This window comes from Eschrichtius robustus, chromosome 15 (genome assembly GCF_028021215.1).
Source record: "Eschrichtius robustus isolate mEscRob2 chromosome 15, mEscRob2.pri, whole genome shotgun sequence".
NCBI lineage: Eukaryota > Metazoa > Chordata > Mammalia > Artiodactyla > Eschrichtiidae > Eschrichtius > Eschrichtius robustus.
The window spans coordinates 63,696,504-63,715,490 of NC_090838.1; the positions used below are offsets into that span (position 1 = coordinate 63,696,504).

Consider the following 18,987-nt stretch of genomic DNA (forward strand, 5'->3'; position numbering starts at 1 on the left):
TGAGGAGCACGGGCTCTAAGTGCACGGGCTTCAGTAGTTGTGGCTCTTGGGCTCTAGAGCGCAGGCTCAGTAGTTTTGGCGCGCGGGCTTAGTTGCTCCGCGGCATGTGAGATCTTCCCAGACCAGGGCTCGAGCCCGTGTCCCCTGCATTGGCAGGCGGATTCTTAACCACTGTACCACCAGGGAAGTCCGAAAAACTGACACTATTAAAGGGAGAAATATTTCAAGCCAATAGCAAAAGGTCATATATTGTATAATTCCATGTATATGAAATGTCCAGAATAAGCAAATCCATATAGACAGAAAGTAGATTAGTGGATGCCAGGGCATGTTGGGGAGGGGAAAATAGGGAGTAACAGCTAACATATACAAGATTTCTTTGTGGGGGCGTGACAAAAATGTTCTGGAATTAGATAGCAATATTGGTTGTGAAAATACTAAGAACTAGTGAATTGTACACTTACTTTAATTGGTGAATTTTTTTTTTTTTTTTGAATCTTGTAGAAGCTTTTATTTCAGTGATTAAAAGAACGCAGTAAATGGAAACTATGCTGGTTTACATTAGGCATGCACCTCTACCTGAAACTGCTGTTAGTTTTTGACTGGCCTAAATCTTTATAACTTATTTTTTCGTTTAGGCACATCTTTAAATTTTTTTGGACCCTGACATACAGGGTAAGTTAACTTCTTCCTTGTGGCAGTTTAGTATGAGAATTATGTTCGCTGGCTAGATTCCTTTAACTAAAGGCCTCTAGACTCTCAGGCTACCTGTACTAGCTCAAGACTGTACTTTATATATAGATATTTAAGTGAATCACAGTATAAGGGAGGGAGATAATCTAGAAAGGTGAAATGTACTGTATGAATACTCCATACATTTTATTTCCAGCACTGATAATCAAACACTAGATAAGGAGGCCTACAGTCAAGTACCAAATTGCTCTTTCCCCCACTGCTGCCCTTTCTGAGAGACACAAAGATGTATATCGATCTCTCCAGAAATCTGAAAGGAATCCACACAAATAACAGATTATTACCTATGTGGTCCCACATATCAAATTATAGAGCAGTTCCACTATTAAAATTATAGGAAGCAGTTAATGGGACTATGAGGAAAGCATCGTCCCACATACGGTAACATACACCTAGTAGAGTTTTCCATTCATCTGTCAATTGTTTTCCCAAGATTAGCATTAAAAAACACAACCCCAAACACATTTGACCCTCAAACCACCCCCACACACAAAAATTGGTCTTTGTTCATTCTCAGATGACAGGATGTCCCAAGAGTGACAAAGGTGGGAGCCGATCCCCCCCACAGCCTTTTCTTCAACCATCCCATCAACTGCTCTTCATTTCTTGAACTCCCTTCCTTTTCCAGAGAGGTAATACTCAGGTCAGTCAGAAAGGCTTTCTGAGAAGACTGGCTTGGATTTCTGGGTCTGTTCCAGTCGATTCTAGATGAATTGGCTTGCATCAATGAAGCGCTCAACGCAGTTCACAAAACAAGCCTCAGCCCGACTGTCCAACTTTGGCCCAGGCTTGTCCATGCACATTTCCCAACAAAGTTCCGTCATCTGGTGCACCAGCTGCTGGAAGCGCTGCTTCTGAGCCTCTACCTCGATGAAATGCTGCAGCTGCGGGTTGACCGAGCCCAAACCCGCTGCGGAGGAAGACGAGGAGGACGCCATCCCAGCGCGGCCACGTGTGCCGAGACAAACTCCGCACCACCTCACCGACCTTCACGTGTCTCCGCGGCGGAACCCTTAATTGGTGAATTTCATGTTTTGTCTCAATTAGAAAAAAAGTGTGTGTGTGTGGGGGGGGGCAGGAATGAACATATGAAGGAAAAGAGTGCCTAAAACTGTAAAGATTTGGTAACAGATTTAAAATACATTTTGCAGGCAAGAAAGGGTGGAATTAACATGAAGGAAGTTAAATTAGTGATGAGGACAAATCTGAGAGTCTGCAAAATTACAGAGGAAAAAGAAGAAGAAAATGAAAATGCTGTGAAAGATGATGAGAGACATACGAAACATAGCTAAGTAAACCAAACCAAGAATTATATCTGTAGCTGAGGAAGAAAGTAATATTCAGACACTTAATTGAATAAAACATCCTTCTCCTGAAAAGGGGAACACTGTATGCAGATTGAAAGTTGCCATAAAAATCCAGGGAAAAATCAGAGACTGAGACACATATCGGAAAAAGATTTTTGAGTCAAAATAAATAGAAGAAAATCCCATAAATATAAAATTTTAAAAAAAAGTTAAGAGAAGAAAATTTAGTCTGATATCAGGCTTATTTAAAATACTAAATGTAAAAATAATGGAACCAAATCTGTATTTATTGGGAAAATTATGTAATTCAAGGATTTATGGACCCAGTGCATTTTCATTAAGCACTATGACAATGAAAAGACATTTTCACAAGGACACAGCAGCTAGAAAGTATATTCAACCTCTGTACCTTCTTGAAAAATTCACTTGAAGACTCACCCGGCTGAAGAGATGAATCAAAATGAAGAATTCATTACAGAGAAATGAAGCAATGCTGAAAGTGATCAGTGGTGAACTTTGAAGTCAGTTTGACACAACACTCATCTAAATAGCAAATTTAGTTACAAGGTGGAAAAAAAAATGCCAAAAGTTGATTTTGGAATGAAAGGCATGAAAAGAAAAAACAATTGTATTTTTTGTCTTTTTGACTGAAGAGCTGTCATTTTATTCATGACTTGGTGATCAGATAGGTTAAAGAAGTTTTCATAAAAAATAAATTTGACTTGATTAAAATTTAAAACTTGTGTGCACCAAAAAAAAAACACCATCAACATAGTATAAAGGTTGCACACAGAATTGGGAAAAACATTTGCAATTCATATATCTGATGAGAGATGACTATCCATAATATATGAAGAACTCTTACAGTTCAACAACAGCAAAAAGCAATCTAATTTTTAAATGAGTACAGAATCTGAAGAGACGTTTCTCCAGGAAAGATACAGATGGCCAAAAAGAACGTGAAAAGATGTTTTACATCATTAGTCATGAAGGAAATGTAAATAAAAACTACAAAGAGATACCACTTCATACCCATCAGGATGGCTTTTATGAAGTAAAAAAGAGCAAGGGTTGGCAGGGATATGGTGAAATTGGAACTCTTGTGTATTGCTGATGGGAATGTAAAACGGTATAGCCACCGTGGAAAACAGTGTAGTGGTTCCTCAAAAAATGAAACATAGAATTACTATATGAAATAGCAATTCTTCTTCTAAGTATATACCCAAAAGAATCGAAAGCAGGGATTTGAACAGATTTTGAACACCCAGGTTCATAGCAGCATTATTAACAATAGCCAAAGGGTGAGAACAATCCAGATGTCTACCACCTGCTGAATGGATCAATACAATGTGATACATACATACAATAGAATATTATTCAGCCTTAAAAAGGAGTGAATTTCTGACACATGCTACACTGTGGATGGACTTTGAAGGCATTGTGCTAAGTAATACAAGCCAGTCACAAAAGGGTTGGAGGAGGAGGAAAAGGGAGCTATTGTTTAATAGGTACAGAGTTTCCATTTGGGGAAATGAGTTAATTCTGGGGATGGATGGTGTGATAGTTGCACAACAATGTGAATATACTTAATGCCTTAACTTGTATACTTAAAAATGTTTAAAATGGTAAATTTTATGTATATTTTACCACAATGGAAAAAAGCTACCAAAACAAAAAACTCTAAAAGAATTTTAAAACTAGATTATCTGTCTTCCAAATTATTGTTGAGTATATAAAATAAGCAAAATAACATAGAACAAGAACAGGAAACAAGAGGGGCCTCCGTGGTGGCGCAGTGGTTAAGAATCTGCCTGCCGTCGCAGGGGACACGGGTTCAAGCCCTGGTCCAGGAAGATCCCACATGCCGTGGAGCAGCTAAGTCCATGTGCTGCTCCACAACTACTGAGCCCGCATGCCACGACTACTGAAGCCCGCGAGCCTAGAGCCCATGCTCCGCAACAAGAGAAGCCACTGCAGTGAGAAGCCCGCGCACCACAAGGAAGAGTAGCCGCGGCTTGCCGCAACTAGAGAAAGCCCACACATAGCAACGAAGACCCAACGCAGCCAAAAAAAAACAAACAAACAAACAGGAAACAAGAAACTTTAAGATAGCATAAATAAGTCAGATGAATAGATTACGATGAAATGTCTTTATCTATGATAAGTAATTTTGGCGTACATTGGCATTGTGTCATACATGCATTTAAACAAGTTCAATTACATGTATTTAACAAAAAGAGAAGAGGAGAATGAACCTTAAGAGTACAAGTGTGTTGTACCCTCCACACTCTTATCAGCATATTAGCATGAGAGAGTTTGAAATGAGAGGTGGGAAACCTCAGTTCTCGAAGTTCAGTGTCTTCATTTGACTTTTATAGTTTAAGCATCTTTTAACTTGCTTCCCTGAGTATGATTCTAGAGTTTAAGTGTTTTTAGTACAATGTGGTCTCTAAACACAAGTCAGGTACTTCATCAGGTGCTTAGATGCAGGCACAGTGATCTGTTACAAGCCAGGGGGAAAAAGTGGACTCTGATGCATTTATTGAGCAGGCAGGATATCAATTTCAACCTTCAAGGATGATTTTGACCCTGCATGTTTTTTTCACTTTTTATGCTGACTTTAAATTCCATTTAAACAAAATATATCTCTTTTTGGGTGGGAAAAAAAGATATTGAAACTATATACATTTTGATCCCACTATATATTCATTTAGAAGGATCTATAACCAAAGTATGCTCGAGTTTTTTGGTTTGTTTTCTGCTTACTTTTCTGAACTTTCTGCAATGACCTGGTTATTTTTTTTTTAAGGTCACAGAAACTTTCAGCTTATGTTCATTTTTTCTTCAACCAAAAAAGTATTAAAGTTCTTACCGTGTTTCTGGCAGATACTATGCTAGGTGCTACATTTATACGGCTGTGCAAAATAAAATAAACATGCCTCCTGTGATCATGTTCAAGTGGGGAGACACATATTAACAAATAGATACAAATAAGTACATAATTACAAATGACGACAAATAAGTACATAATTACAAATGACGAGTTAGGAAAATAAAGAAGAGTTTTAAGAGAGTAAAAGGATCCAGTTTAGCTTTAGGAGCCCATGAAGGCCTTTCCAAAGAAGAAACTTCTGAGCTGAGATCTAGAGGATATAGGTAAGTTAGGCAGGCAGAGAGTGGGGAGTGAGAGTGTGCTGGTGGAAGGGAACAGAATGGGAGGACCTCCAGAAACAGGAAAGTTGGATGCATTTGCCAAGTGAGAAGAAGGCAGTGTGGGTAGAGCAGAGCTGTGGCTAGATATGGTTAAAGATAGATAGGTTCAAGATCATCCAGGGTTGTGTAAACCATATTAAGGCACTTGAACTTTCTTCTAGTAGGCAGCTGTGGTTTGATTTACATTTGTACATTTTTTTCAGGCTGCTATATGGAGAATAGCTTGTGGATGGAAAGGCAGGGAGCCCAGGTGAAGGAAGGGAGGGTCAAGAAGTGGAAGTGAGGATACCAGTTAGCTGAAGGCTGTTGCAGTAATTAGTGTCAGAGATGGTAGCACCTAGGATTAGAGTGATGATGACAGAGATGGAGAGAAGTGGACACATTCAACTTATTTTTAGGAAATAGTTCTTCCTGGACTTGGTAATAGAATATGGAGAGTGAGGGAGAAGGAGGTGAAAAAAAAACAATTTCTAGTTTTCTAGAATAAGTAACTGGGTAAATAAAGGTGCCATTTACTGAGATGGAGAAACCTGAGGAAGAAGCAGATTTGGAGAAGATGGTCAAAATATCTACTTTGGACATGTTAAAAATGAGATTTCTGTTCCACATCCATGTGGAGATGTTAAAGCTGCAGTTGAATGTAAACAAAGTCAGTTTACAGTTACGTTTTATGCAAGGGCACTATCTAGAAGGTGGCTCTGTTCACGTCATAAACATATGCCATTTTTTATGAAAACACCCAGGTGTGAAGATTCCAAATCTCCTGTTAGCGTTCTGGAGCAATAACGTTAACTCTCTTCCTGCCCGAAACGTAAATCTGCACATGTTCTGCAGCTGTGCACAGATGCAGGAAAATAAGTACACATACATTCAATGGCATAGACACATATGTGTGGCTACACTCTCTTTCAACTGCCTCTCAGCTCCAAGGAGGTTGATTCTCTTGTACATCCATGCACTGCTCTCAGGAACTTAATTATTCTTCCTTGCCTAACTCTGAACCTGACATAATCACCTCTCTTGGAGGATGAAGGGAGGTGGTGAAGAGACCCTCACGTATAGTTGTTTGTGTTGTATCATAATATATAAAACAAATTTTTTTTTATGAGGAAGGGACATCGTTTTCTAATTTTTCCTCCAAATGCTTTAGAGGCTAGCTGTGTCCTGAATGCTAGAATCTGAAGCTCAGAAAACAGGTTCCAGCTAGAGATATCTATTTGTTGGTCATCCACATATAGTGTCCATACATTGATGATCAATGAGTTCATCCAGGAAGAGAAGAGAACCCAGTTCTGAAACCTTGAGGAACTCCAGCATTGAGAGATTTGGTAGAAGAAAGGACACTAAGGATCTACCAGAGAGGTAGGGAGCAACTAAAAGAACGTGATGCCACGGAAGCAAAGAAAAGCTCAGTGTACATATGACCCAGAAGGCTTAATAGGATCCTTGCAATCTGTCCTGAAATATAACTCATGACTTATTTATACTTATACTGTACAAATGAACTGATACTTACCCAGCTTTTATTGCCATACACATTTTAGGTGCTTAGAAAATGCATGAAGTATGGAGTACCAGTTAAGAAAGAAACGCATCTTTGCAGAAGATAATTCTATAGTTACTATAAACTCTTGTTTGTCCAGAGATATTCTTTTGCCTCTTATATGTGACATGGATAAACTTCTCTTATCAGTTCCTATATTAGTGGATTTAAGAATATTGAAATATATTTTAAAGAAAATAAAGTTACTTTCCAATCTTGTATTACTTTATGACATAAAATTTTCCTTACAATGTTTTGTCTTTTGTATTATTGTCAGATTAAGCTTCCTACAATGTAACTGATTGCAGTTCCCTTTATTAAAAAATCCTTAATGATGTTGCATTTCATGTACAGTAAAATTTACACCCTTTACCCCTTTAGCTTGGGATTCCATGCCCTGCTGAATTTTGTCCCAAACAATTACTTTTTAATATCTCCTACCACTCTCTTTAATGTAGTACATAATACAGTCTGACCACAGAAGTGTCCGATTGTTTTGCTTAATCTGTTTTCCTGCTTCCTGGTCTTTGCTAATGCTGTAACCTCTACCTAGAATGCCTTTGTTTCTTCTTCTCCATATTTCAAAAAGCCTACTTACTTTCCAAGGTACAAACTATTTTCTCCTCCTCTGAAAACGTTCCTGAGCTGGAAATTGTCTCCCTTCTAATTTATATGTCTCCTCTTATGTCACTTGCTTCTCCAGTATATTGTTGCAATATTGTACATTTCTGACAGCTTCAGTTTGACTCATGTCTCCTTCTGATTACCCTGTAACACTCCCATGGTAGTGCCTTTTTTATAGAAGCGGTTTAAGAGGTAAATTTTTTGTCTTTCTTCAATCTGTACTTGTGTTAACTGTACTACTTTTCCATTTTTCTGTAGGATCCAATGATGCCATTGCTCCAGATTTCCCGGCTCAGGTGCTAGGCACAAGGGATGAGGACGTGGCAGACACTGTTAACATTAAACATAAAGAGGGGATCTACAGTAAGAGGGTGGTAACTAAGGCATCCTTGTCAATGGGGAAAAAACCCTTTCAGAAAGATAATGCAGGTGACTGGATTGGCTTTGTGTATTCTGTGGCCGTTTTTTTTCCTGTTCATCTTAAATGAGAGTATTGTCCAGGCTTTCTTTTTTTTCTGCTTTGTTAATGCAAACTTTTCTCCTAGCTGTTTTATTGGATATGTGCAAGAAGGAAAATATAAAATCTTTTTAAATGCTTTAGATTTTTGAAAACTGTAGACTTTATTTTCACTATGGGAAATATATTGCAACTTTTGAAATGAAATAATATCCATTTAAGTATGTTTTAAAGACTAAAATTCATAGAAAATCTGGATTAAAATGCCTCATGAATTTATCTGTCAGATGGTACAAACTAATATCTCATAGGTTGGATTCTGCAGTAAACTGTATGGCTCACATGGTGTTTTAAATTTTTAAAACTTTTGCTGCCAACATCTTAAATTAAGATTTTGGGCTTCCCTTGAGAAGTCAGAATATGTAGTTGCACTCAACTTGTATTCCTCCATGGCAGTTATCGTTGACCCTGAGGCATGGTTGTCCTCTGCAGAGAGGACATACATTCTCCTGTCTGCTTCAGTCCCCACGAGTCTCAGACTCAATCCACTTCATACATCTACCTTGTCAGTCTGGTGACTGTGGGTATTTGAGTTTTCATCCTTGCCCCTAGATATAGGCCCCACTGTTTTATAAAAGCTTTTAATCTTTAGGAATCTGCATGATTTTTTTTCCTTTGCATCCCTGACCTGTGCTTCTTTAATTGATGCACAGTAGTTTTTATTAAATGAAAATTCCAGGAGCCACTGAAAATTCTACGTGTATACTTGCGTGTGTTGCTTTGTTGCATTTACAGTTTTTTATTCCTGCGCATAGCTATTAGCCAAATAGGACCTACTGATCCCGGGGCAGTATTCAAACATAGGCTGGCTCTATGTTCCAGTTTTGGCATAGTGTTAATGACTTCATGTGATGTTGTTAATGCTTTTATGAGGAAACCGAATGAAAGGCTGCTTGCTAAAGTGCACACATTTATTCTTCCAGATAACTTTTTGTTGCACTGAAAAGCATTTTGAAGTCTTTTGAAATAAGATAAAAGAAGCACATCTGCCAGTTAACATGGAGGCTGCCAAGTAAATAGAAAGGCAAATATTTTTGCAAAGTATAGTTCATAAATAAAAACTCTCATATACTAGTGGCAATTCGGTACATATAGATAACCCTGTGATCCCACTGTCAGACAATTGAGAAGGAGGTGGATATGGAAAAATTGACAGGGAACAAAGTGATAGACTAAGGGAACTCCATCAGAAGTCTGCACAATGAACTTACCAAATATAACTCACCTCTAGTTTGCATTTGGTAAGGATGATGTGTGTGAAATAAAGTTGGGCTTTGTTAACTGAGGGACCCCTATAACCTCCCACTTGTTATGGGGGTCTACTGCTACTATTATTGTTGGTCTATTTCCAGACTTTGCATCCTAAGGAAAAGTCCTCCTATTTCACCGTCAGAGAAGCCCAGCCTCAGAGCCTCTCACTTTAAAGGATTAAGAAGAATAGGGGGAAGATACCTGCTGGGGAAAATTGAATAGTGACTTTTGTATAATAGCTAAGTGAGCCCATTAAATATATCAGAAGTAACAATCTCAGTAGAAGGATTGGAATATAAAAGTGAGAAAATCTGTTAGGAAACAGAACATGAAAAGAAGGGAAAAGAAAAAAAATTCAAGATTGGCCCCAAAGGGTCAACATCAAAAAACAGGTGTTCCATAGAGATAATAGAGAAGATAGAAAAGAAGGACTCAAAGGACTAATATAGGAATAAATTCCAAAACTGAAGGATATGAATTTCCACGTTAATAGGAACTGTCATGTACGTAAAAATCCACACGAAGGCACATGACCTTGAAATTTTGAAATACTGGCAAGGAAAGAGATTCTGAAAGCTTCCAGGAAGAAAACAGGTACCATACAAAGAAATGCAAATTAGACTGACATTAAGCTTTTCAAAAATAATACATGGAACTAGAAACCAAAGGAGTAATGCCTTGAAATTCTGAGGGAAAACTATTTCACTAAATAAAACGAAGGAGTAGATTTAATATTTGTTAAAGGAAAACATGGGATGGAGGAAATGGGGCCAACATAGGAGAGAGGGGAAAGGAATTGCCATTGCAGTGGTGGTACAGAAGATCTAGAACAAGTTCAGATTGAGGACTGCAAGAAAAAGGTCAAGTTGATAGAATACCTTATGTAGTTGACTGTATTTAGAAGAGATTTTCAATTCTCTTTACATTTATGAGGATGATGTAGGGATTGGTATATAGAAACATAGCACATGCAAAAATAGGCAATTATTAACTCCTCAGTAAAAGCAAAACTTTGTAAAAGAAAATAAATGTGATTACAGTATACTAGTTGGTTTAACTGTGAATAATAGAAACATAACACAATCACTGAATATTGATTTAATCATCATGACTACTATTTACATAATGTATAAACAATGAACATTAATATAGGGCTAAAACTTTTCAGAAGATAGATTGAGGGAATATGGGTGTGACAGGAAAGTTCTATAAAAGGTAAATCCATATTGATCATAGAAGGAAATCAAAAAATAATTTCTGGAACTAAAAAGGATACAGCAATATAAAGCATGTTATTTGCAAACAAGGATAGTGATACTAGAAGAAATGGCTAAATAAATTGGTGGTATTTGAAAACTGTTGATTTCTGTTACAAGTTTACTGGAACTGTTTGACTTTCAAAACCATTTGTATATGTTATTTTGATTAGATTATAGTTTATTTTGCCTTACCTCCCAAAACATGGAAGAGATGGAAAATGATATATTTGGCAAATACTAACTAAAATAAAGCTAATGAGCGATGTTAATATTGACAAAATAAAATTCCAGGCCAAAAAATATTGATATATATTATGAGTTTACCACGTAAGAACAAAAGGCTCAAATATACCAATGAGATAAAATTTGACTTTATTTTCTTTTACTCAAACTTCTATGCAGGAAAAATGACAGGAAAACATAGGTAAACCCAACAGTACATATCTATCAGAAACTGAGAGACCAGGAAAGGAAATTAAAGTAGACAAGATTTAAAAATGGAATTTAAAATTTGACTTACTATAGAGAACTTTTCATGTTTTAAAGAACACACGGAACACTTAGAAAAATTGATGAAGCTGTTGGTTTTGAAGAATTGATGTTCAAACAGAACAGTTTCTTTGACTACAGTGTAGCTAAATTAGAACTCAACAATAAAAACATGGAATAACAAACTGAAACAAAAATCTGTTTTATGGGTTAAGTAGTAATCCCCCCAAAATTCATGTCCACAGGAAACTTCAGAATGTGATGTTATTTGGAAATAGGGTCTTTGCAGATGTCACTAGTTAAAGATCTCTAGGTTATATCATCCTGGATGTAGGGTGGGCCTTAAATCCAATGATTAGTGTACTTATAAAAAGAGGAGGGCTTCCCTGCTGGCGTGGTGGTTGAGAATCTGCCTGCCAATGCAGGGGACACGGGTTCAAGTCTTGGTCTGGGAAGATCCCACATGCCGCGGAGCAACTGGGCCCGTGAGCCACAACTACTGAGCCTGCGCGTCTGGAGCGTGTGCTCCGCAACAAGAGAGGCCGCGACAGTGAGAGGCCCGTGCACCGCGATGAAGAGTGGCCCCCACTCACCACAACTAGAGAAAGCCCTTGCACAGAAATGAAGACCCAACACAGCCAAAAATAAATAAATAAATTAATTAATTAAAAAAAAAAAAAAAAGAGGAGGCCATGTGAAGACAGCAGAGATTGGAGTTATGCTGTCCAAAGCCAGGGAGCACTAGGGTTCACTAGAAGCTGGAAGAGACAAAGAAGGATTCTCCCAGATAGACTAGTTCTAAAACATGGTTTTAGAAACTAAATCCAACATTTCCAGTAACCATAGAAACAGTTAAAATGAACTTTGCCATGAAAGCCCTTATATCATGCTTGATATAGGGAGGTTGAAGATGTAAGAACCAGGACACATGAGACATGACATTTTATTTACAACTCCTGTTTGCTTTACTGAGGATGTAGTTTCAAATTCAGTCACCCTCTTCAGCTTCAGACTCAGATTCTTCTTCAGCATTTTTGAGCCACTCTCCAAACTTTTTCATTTGCTCAAGGAAGACACGTTTCCCCTTGGCAGCATGTGCATCTTTATACCACTTCAGAATGGGTTCTTCACTCAGAACTTCAGCTTTATAAAAAAGCACCACTATTTTCTGGAAGGCTTTCATGAAATGAATGTTGTCATAGCAATACTCCTGAATCTTCAGTAACAGAGTCAGCTCAGACTGACCTTGAGTTGTAAAGGCAGCAAGGAGAGGGCTGTATTGCTTCAAGCGCTTGATGGCTTGCTCTGCTACAAGCTCCTCTTTTTTGTTCCATTCCACGGTGCTCATTACACTGGACCATACTATTCCGATGACAACTGGTTCTGGGATGTTGTTTTTTTTCATCTCCTCCTTGACATACAAAATTTTATCCTTAAATGGATCACCACGGGACATCTGTTCTCGAAGTTCTTTCTGGAGTTCCTTACGAGCTCCTATGGTTTGCTGATTCCAAACATACTCTGAAAGTTCTTTCAAGCCTGCCTCAGTAAAATACTTTGTGAAGTGTTCAATGCTTTGTTTATTGGCAGGAAAAAGTTCCATCAGTCTGTTATCCATGCTCACTTTCCGAAGACTTGGAGCTACTGCATTGATATCTTTTTCATTTATCCATGATTTAAAGAGCTTTACAGCCAAAGCTGCTGAAACCCCTTCTTTAACCAAATTCTCATTATAAAGGCTATTAAGAATGGATGCATTAAGTGTTCCATTAGCCAGAAGAACACTGGTCAACATAGCCAGCTTGTTCCTCTCCGACTCTGAAAAACCCTTTAAGAACAGCAGCAGCTTTTTAACTTCATCTTCAAAACCTTTCTCCAGGTATTTGTAGCACCTGATTAACTTGTTAAAAACCTGAGCAAATGCTTACATGGTCTCTAGGTCTTCTTGTGCTGCGAACACACAGACATCTGTATGCATCATGTCATCTGCCAGTGTACCACCTGGGGCCAGCATTCCACCGGCCACCAGAATGTCAAAGAGTGTTTCTGCATATCGGCAGTAATCAAGTTTTGCTCCAGAAGCATCAAGAAACTTTGCTACTGCTTCCAAATCAGTACCAGTTTCAGTTAAGCCTTGAATAATGCAGTCTTGAAACTGAGTAGAGTCAAACCTCTTTTTCATCTCTTTTTCTGGTTTTAAAACGCTGGCCTGATAGCGTTGCCTTTTGCTGCTTTTGATTATTCATAAAAGACATCCGAATTTAAGGCGAAGAGAAAAGAGCCAGAAATCCCGGAGGTGGCGGCAACTGCAGTGGTGGTGTCTCCTCTGCCACATGAATATTCTTTACAGCAGTTTTCGTAATAGCTCCAAACTGGCAATTACCCAGATGCCATTATTTTTATATTTATTATGCCATTATTTTTCCAGTAGTATGAGTGAATTGTAGCATATTAACACTGTTGAATAGTAACCAGTAAATGAGACTGAGTAAAAGACAAATATCTGTTTTAACACTTAACGAATCTTACAAATATAATGTAAGAGAAGAAAGCAAGACATAAAGGCTATGTGCTGTATTATTCCATTTATATAAAGTTCAGAAATATAAGTAATTTGTTGCATTTAAAATGGGGTGTTATGCTCAGCCTGGGGGAGATTGAAAGAATGAAGGGAGAGCATGTAGGGTTCTAGGCAGATTTTTTTTTTTTTAACCTGGTACCTGTTCACTTTTTACCAATTCACTGAGTTCTCTGTGCATTTTTTGATACATGTCTTCCGATACATAATGCAAAAGATTTTTTTTAAGATACTTTTTTGAAAAACAACAAAAAATAAGTACTTAGAAATGAATCTAACAAAGGACATGTAAAACTAATGTAGAGAAAATGATAAAGCTTCATTGAAATATATTAAGGAAGACTTAAATAAATTCAATGAATCGCTACTCAAAATTCCAGTAGGATTGTTCATGGAACTTGACAGGCTGATTCCAAAATTTTTTGGAAAATCAAAAAGTATATTTAAAGAATAAGGTAAGAGAACTTGCCATACCGGACGTCAAAAGACTTATATGTGTGTGTGTGTGTGTGTGTTTATGTATATACATATATAAAATTTATATATAATTTATATATATATATATAAAATATATATATTTAAGACCTCACTTGCAAAGGAATAAATAAAGAAAAGTGGAACAATATGTTGACCCAGAAACACACCCATGAATGTGGAAACTAATATATAACACAGATGACATAACAATCCTGGAGAAAGGATGAACTATTCAATAGTGTTTGGGCCATTGATTATATATGTAAGAAAAAATAAAATCAGATAGATCCCTGCTGTACACTAAACAAAAAAGTAGTCCAAATGATATTAAATGTAAAAAGGAAAACTTTAAGCTTTTAGAATTTAGATGACTATCCTTTGACCATGAAATAATGATTTCTTAAAGAAGACACACAGAGCACAGGCCATGAAGGAAAAAGAAAATAAGTGGCATTATTAAAATGAAAAATTTTGTGCACCGAAAGACATCATAAATAATTCAAAGACAAGACACAGACTGAGAGAAGATATTTGAAACTCATACAACCTACCAAGAAATTTTATAGTAATGTTCATTGTAATGCTTTTCAATATTAAAAAATTAGAAATAGCCTAAAGTTTATCAACAGGTGAAAATTGATATATTAATTCCATAGAATTCTACATAACACTGAGAATGAGTTAATTAGAGTCACTAAGAGTAAATCCCCCAATCGTAATACTGAGTGTAAAAGGCAAGTTACTTAAAGGTACACAGAGTATTATACCCTTTATATAAAGTTTAAAGACATGCAAAACAATCCAGTACCTTGTTGACTAATACATGCAGCACTGTATAGTAAAAAGTTCAAGAACATCCTTGAGATTGACGAACTCTAAATTGAGCTTAAGGTTGCTACTGAAAAGAGAGAATGGTATCATTGAGGCTTTACACAGGGTATCATTATCATTATATCATTATATCTGTAATGTTTTATCTTATTTCTTAAGCTCTATAGTAGACACATTGGTGTTCATTATGTTGTTTTTAGTAATCTCTATTGCCTTTCTGACTGCTCTGTTGAAAAATATTCATGCTTGGAGATAGGAAGTGAATCTCTTGTCAATCCATTGTAAAAAACATAACCATATTAACTGCTTGATAACTGTATCCTAGTTGTTGTATTGGTGATTTTTAATTTATTTACCAACATTAGTATTTTGCACTTGAGTTTTCTCATACAATAAAAAAGAAAAGAGCTGATTTTAAAAGACCAATAAGGTAGATAAATCTCTAGCAAGTATGACCAAGAAAAACAGAAAGAAAATAGAAAGCATTAGACAAATTTAACCTCAGGAGATTTTAAAAAATTATATGAGTATAATATATAAAATCTAGATGATATAGATGCTTTTCTAGGATTATACGAAATATCAAAATTTGCCCCCTAAGTGACAAAAATTTTGAATAGGCTTGTTCAGATGTACTTTACTACTTTGAAAGATACCTGATCTGGATTTTTTTTTTTTAACTGTTGCATCAAATCAGCAAGAAACAGATTTTGTTTAAAGTGACTGTACACAGAAGAATATGGAAAACTTTCCAAACCCCCCAAAACTGTCGTATGTTATAAAGTCCTTAAAACTGTCACAGCTTTTACATGGTTGAGCCTAAGAGATGCTTTTTTTCCTAATATATAAAGAGGTTTTTGTTTTTGTTTTTGTTTGGGGTGGAGGGGGTGGATTACTTGCTTGTGTTATCTTTTCCTTCTCCCTGGGATCAAATGACATCATTATTCCAGATGCTCAAGTTCAAGTTCTCATCACTGGGGATGAGGACCTCTCAGACAAAAACCAGGAAAAGGAGATCTACAGTAAAAGGGCAGTGACCGAGGCTGCTCGATCTGAAGAAAAAGAATCCTTGCAGAAAGACACTACAGGTAGTGGAACTGTAGAATTATCTGCCTATTGTTCTATTCTGGCCTTCTAAAATGAATATAAATAGAAAAGTATTATATGTTCTTGCTCTCTTCAACCCTCCATCTTCTTCATATGTGAAATAGGATGTTAGCTGCAACTTTTGGTATACACTGGCAGGTAAAACTAACATCTTTAAAGCTCTTTGAGATATTTTTGGAGAACTTTGTGAATATTGTACACAAATTAATCTCATTGCCAGAAAGTCACATAATGAACTTTTTAAAACTCTACTGATAAAAATATTTGTTGCCATGAGATGCTAATTCTCTAATAAAATTGTTTTACATAGGCCTTTGTTCTTCAGGAATTTAGCTTGTTTACTTCCTAACTACCTACCCAGTTAATTTACTTCGGTAGGACTGTGCTGATTAAAAATGCCTGTAAAAGTGTGTTTAGTTTAGGATAGCTTTGGCTCTGAGAGATGAAAACAAAAACAAAATGACATTGGCTTAAAGAAGACAGAAAAGAGTATCAGGGAACAAAGCTCTTTCTCTCCTGTTGCTTCAACATTTTAGCCTCCATTCTCATGCTGTAGTCATCAGACACATATTCCAGCCAGCAGAAAGGAAAAAAAAGGAAAAAGAAAAAAGTGTATTTCTTCCTTTAAATACTTCTCAAAAGTTAAATGTACCATTCCCCTTCCATCCTATTGGCCAGACTTATTCACATGGTCACACCAACCTGTGTTGCCAGGGAGGCTGGGAAATATAATCTCTATTATGGTATGCCCAGCTAAGTCAGGTTCTATTTTAGAGGAAAAGGAAAATGGATTTCGGAGGACAGCTGGTAGTCTGTCACAAGTATAAATAGAAACATATTTTGGAGTATAATTAGCCACTTCTCTTTTTTTGTGTATTGCTTCTTTTTCAGAAGTTATATTGTATTCTGGGCAATATTGTATTCGAAAATTTACCCACTTTTTTGCTGTTTTTAAACGAAAGCTTCAGAAAAAGTTTTGATCATGTTAATCTCCTCATCAAAGTTTTCATTGCCCTTGAAAATAAAAACTAGGACTTCGCTGGTGGTGCAATGGTTAAGAATCCTCCTGCCAATGCAGGGGACTCGGGTTCGAGGCCTCCTGTGCTCCGCAACAAGAGAAGCCACCGCAATGAGAAGCCTGCGCACCACAATGAAGGGTAGCCCCGCTTGCCGCAACTAGAGAAAGCCCGCGTGCGGCAATGAGCACCCAATGCAACCAAATAAATAAATAAATAAATAAATTTATTTTTTTTAAAAAGTATGAAAGCTAAACTTTTTTAGCCTAGTCTTTCAGAACAATAGAATGGGCTCCCAAAGAACTTTTCAAATGCTAATTTTTCTCTCTTTTCCTTACAAATTCTATAATCTAATAAGTTATATACTTGCACTGTTTCTTAGATGTTCAGTTGCTTTCCTGATTCCATTTTTTCCATATGTAGTCACCTTTGCCCAAAATGCTTTTCTCTTTCCATCTCAGTTTTTTTTGTTTTAAACATCTTTATTGGAGTATAATTGCTTTACAATGGTGTGTTAGTTTCTGCTTTATAACAAAGTGAATCAGTTATACATATACATATATCCACACATCTCCTCCCTCTTGCGTCTCCCTCCCACCCTCCCTATCCCACCCCTCTAGGTGGTCACACCGCACTGAGCTGATCTCCCTGTGCTATGCGGCTGCTTCCCACTAACTATCTGTATTACATTTGGTAGTATATAAGTCCATGCCACTCTCTCACTTCATCCCAGCTTACCCTTCCCCCTCCCTGTGTCCTCACGTCTGTTCTCTACATCTGCGTCTTTATTCCTGTCCTGCATCCATCTCACTGTTTATCCAGTGTAACTCTCTTCTCACACTAGTAGATGTTTGAGAGGTATTTTAAAATAATTTTTGTCAGCTTCCTGTCTGAATCTTGATTTCCCTCTCTTAGGTTCCAGGGCTGCTGCTGCTTCAGAGCAGTCAGCTCAACTACAAGACACGAAGATTGATAATCTACCAGACACTAAAGCCATTAAACAGAAAGGGGAGATCCACAGTAAGAGGACAGTTCCTAAGGAAGCCTGGCCAGAGGAGAAGAAATCCTTGCAAATAGATATTGCAGGTAATGGGGAGTGGGGTAGGGGGTGTGAGAGAGAGAGAGCATGCACACGCAAACGCCTGTGTCTGCGTGTTTCCACTTAATTCTGATGAGACTATAGTCTCACAATTTAAACAGAGTTCCATTTTTTTATTTTTTGCTTTCTTATGCATATCACTTCAGTGCTTCTTTGTGTGGATGTATGTATTTATTTTAAGATAATTGTTACTTCTGGGAAAAGACACTGGCAATTTAGAAACCAAGTTACAATTAAATACCCAAGGCTGATAGTATTATAAGTGAAGTATCATGTCTCAACACTGAAACAGGGGAAAGCTTAAGGCATTCCAGATGACTGTGACAAAGACAGAAAGCACCTCAATACAAACTTTTAAAAATTACAATAAAAAAGACCCAAGATCAAATCTATTTATGTTTACCCGTGGCCCCCTTTTTCTAATAACATAAAAGAAAAGTGTATAGGACACAAGCTGTTACTACCTAGCTGTCAAACTTTATGTCTTAGAGGAATATAGAACAGTATCCAGATAAGAAAAGAAAGGAGTCAAGAAGCTAATCTAGCGATACTGTATTTTGAAAATAGTCCTCGTGCAGCTGCTTACATCAAGAATGTATTATTAGATGGATGATTTTCCATAAGGCCACCAAGACTACACAGTGGGAAAAGAATAGTCTCTTCAACAAATGGTGTTGGAAAACTGGATATCCGCATGCAGAAGAATTAATTTGGACCATTATCTTTTACCATATACAAAATTAACTCAAAATGGATCAAAGATCCAAACAGAAGAGCTAAAATTATAAAACTCTTAGAAGAAAACATGGGGGAAAAGCTTCATGACATTGGATTTGGCAATGATTTCTTGGATATGACACCAAAAGTATAGGCAACAAAAGCAAAAATAAGTAAATTATACTATATCAGAATTTAAAACTCTG

The 18,987-nt window shown here is 37.0% G+C and overlaps 1 protein-coding gene and 2 pseudogenes across 9 annotated transcripts in view; 1 reads left to right on the forward strand and 2 right to left on the reverse strand.

Annotated features, from left to right (window-relative positions):
• ALMS1 (ALMS1 centrosome and basal body associated protein) overlaps nt 1-18,987 on the forward strand; it is a 265,152-nt gene that overhangs the window by 146,104 nt on the left and 100,061 nt on the right. For 7 of the 9 annotated variants that reach the window (XR_011076641.1, XR_011076640.1, XM_068564773.1 and 4 more), the window contains 3 exons: nt 7,699-7,869; nt 15,793-15,930; nt 17,881-18,051. Coding sequence is in view for 7 of the 9 variants with exons in the window: in XM_068564773.1 (XP_068420874.1) it covers nt 7,699-7,869; nt 15,793-15,930; nt 17,881-18,051 (480 nt within the window). In the remaining 2 variants the exon portion in view is untranslated. The remainder of the gene's footprint in view (nt 1-7,698; nt 7,870-15,792; nt 15,931-17,880; nt 18,052-18,987) is intronic. The other 2 variants (XM_068564771.1, XM_068564772.1) reach the window with 1 other exon arrangement.
• LOC137778061 (mitochondrial import inner membrane translocase subunit Tim8 A pseudogene) lies at nt 1,398-1,691 on the reverse strand (annotated as a pseudogene).
• LOC137777457 (eIF5-mimic protein 2 pseudogene) lies at nt 11,816-13,268 on the reverse strand (annotated as a pseudogene).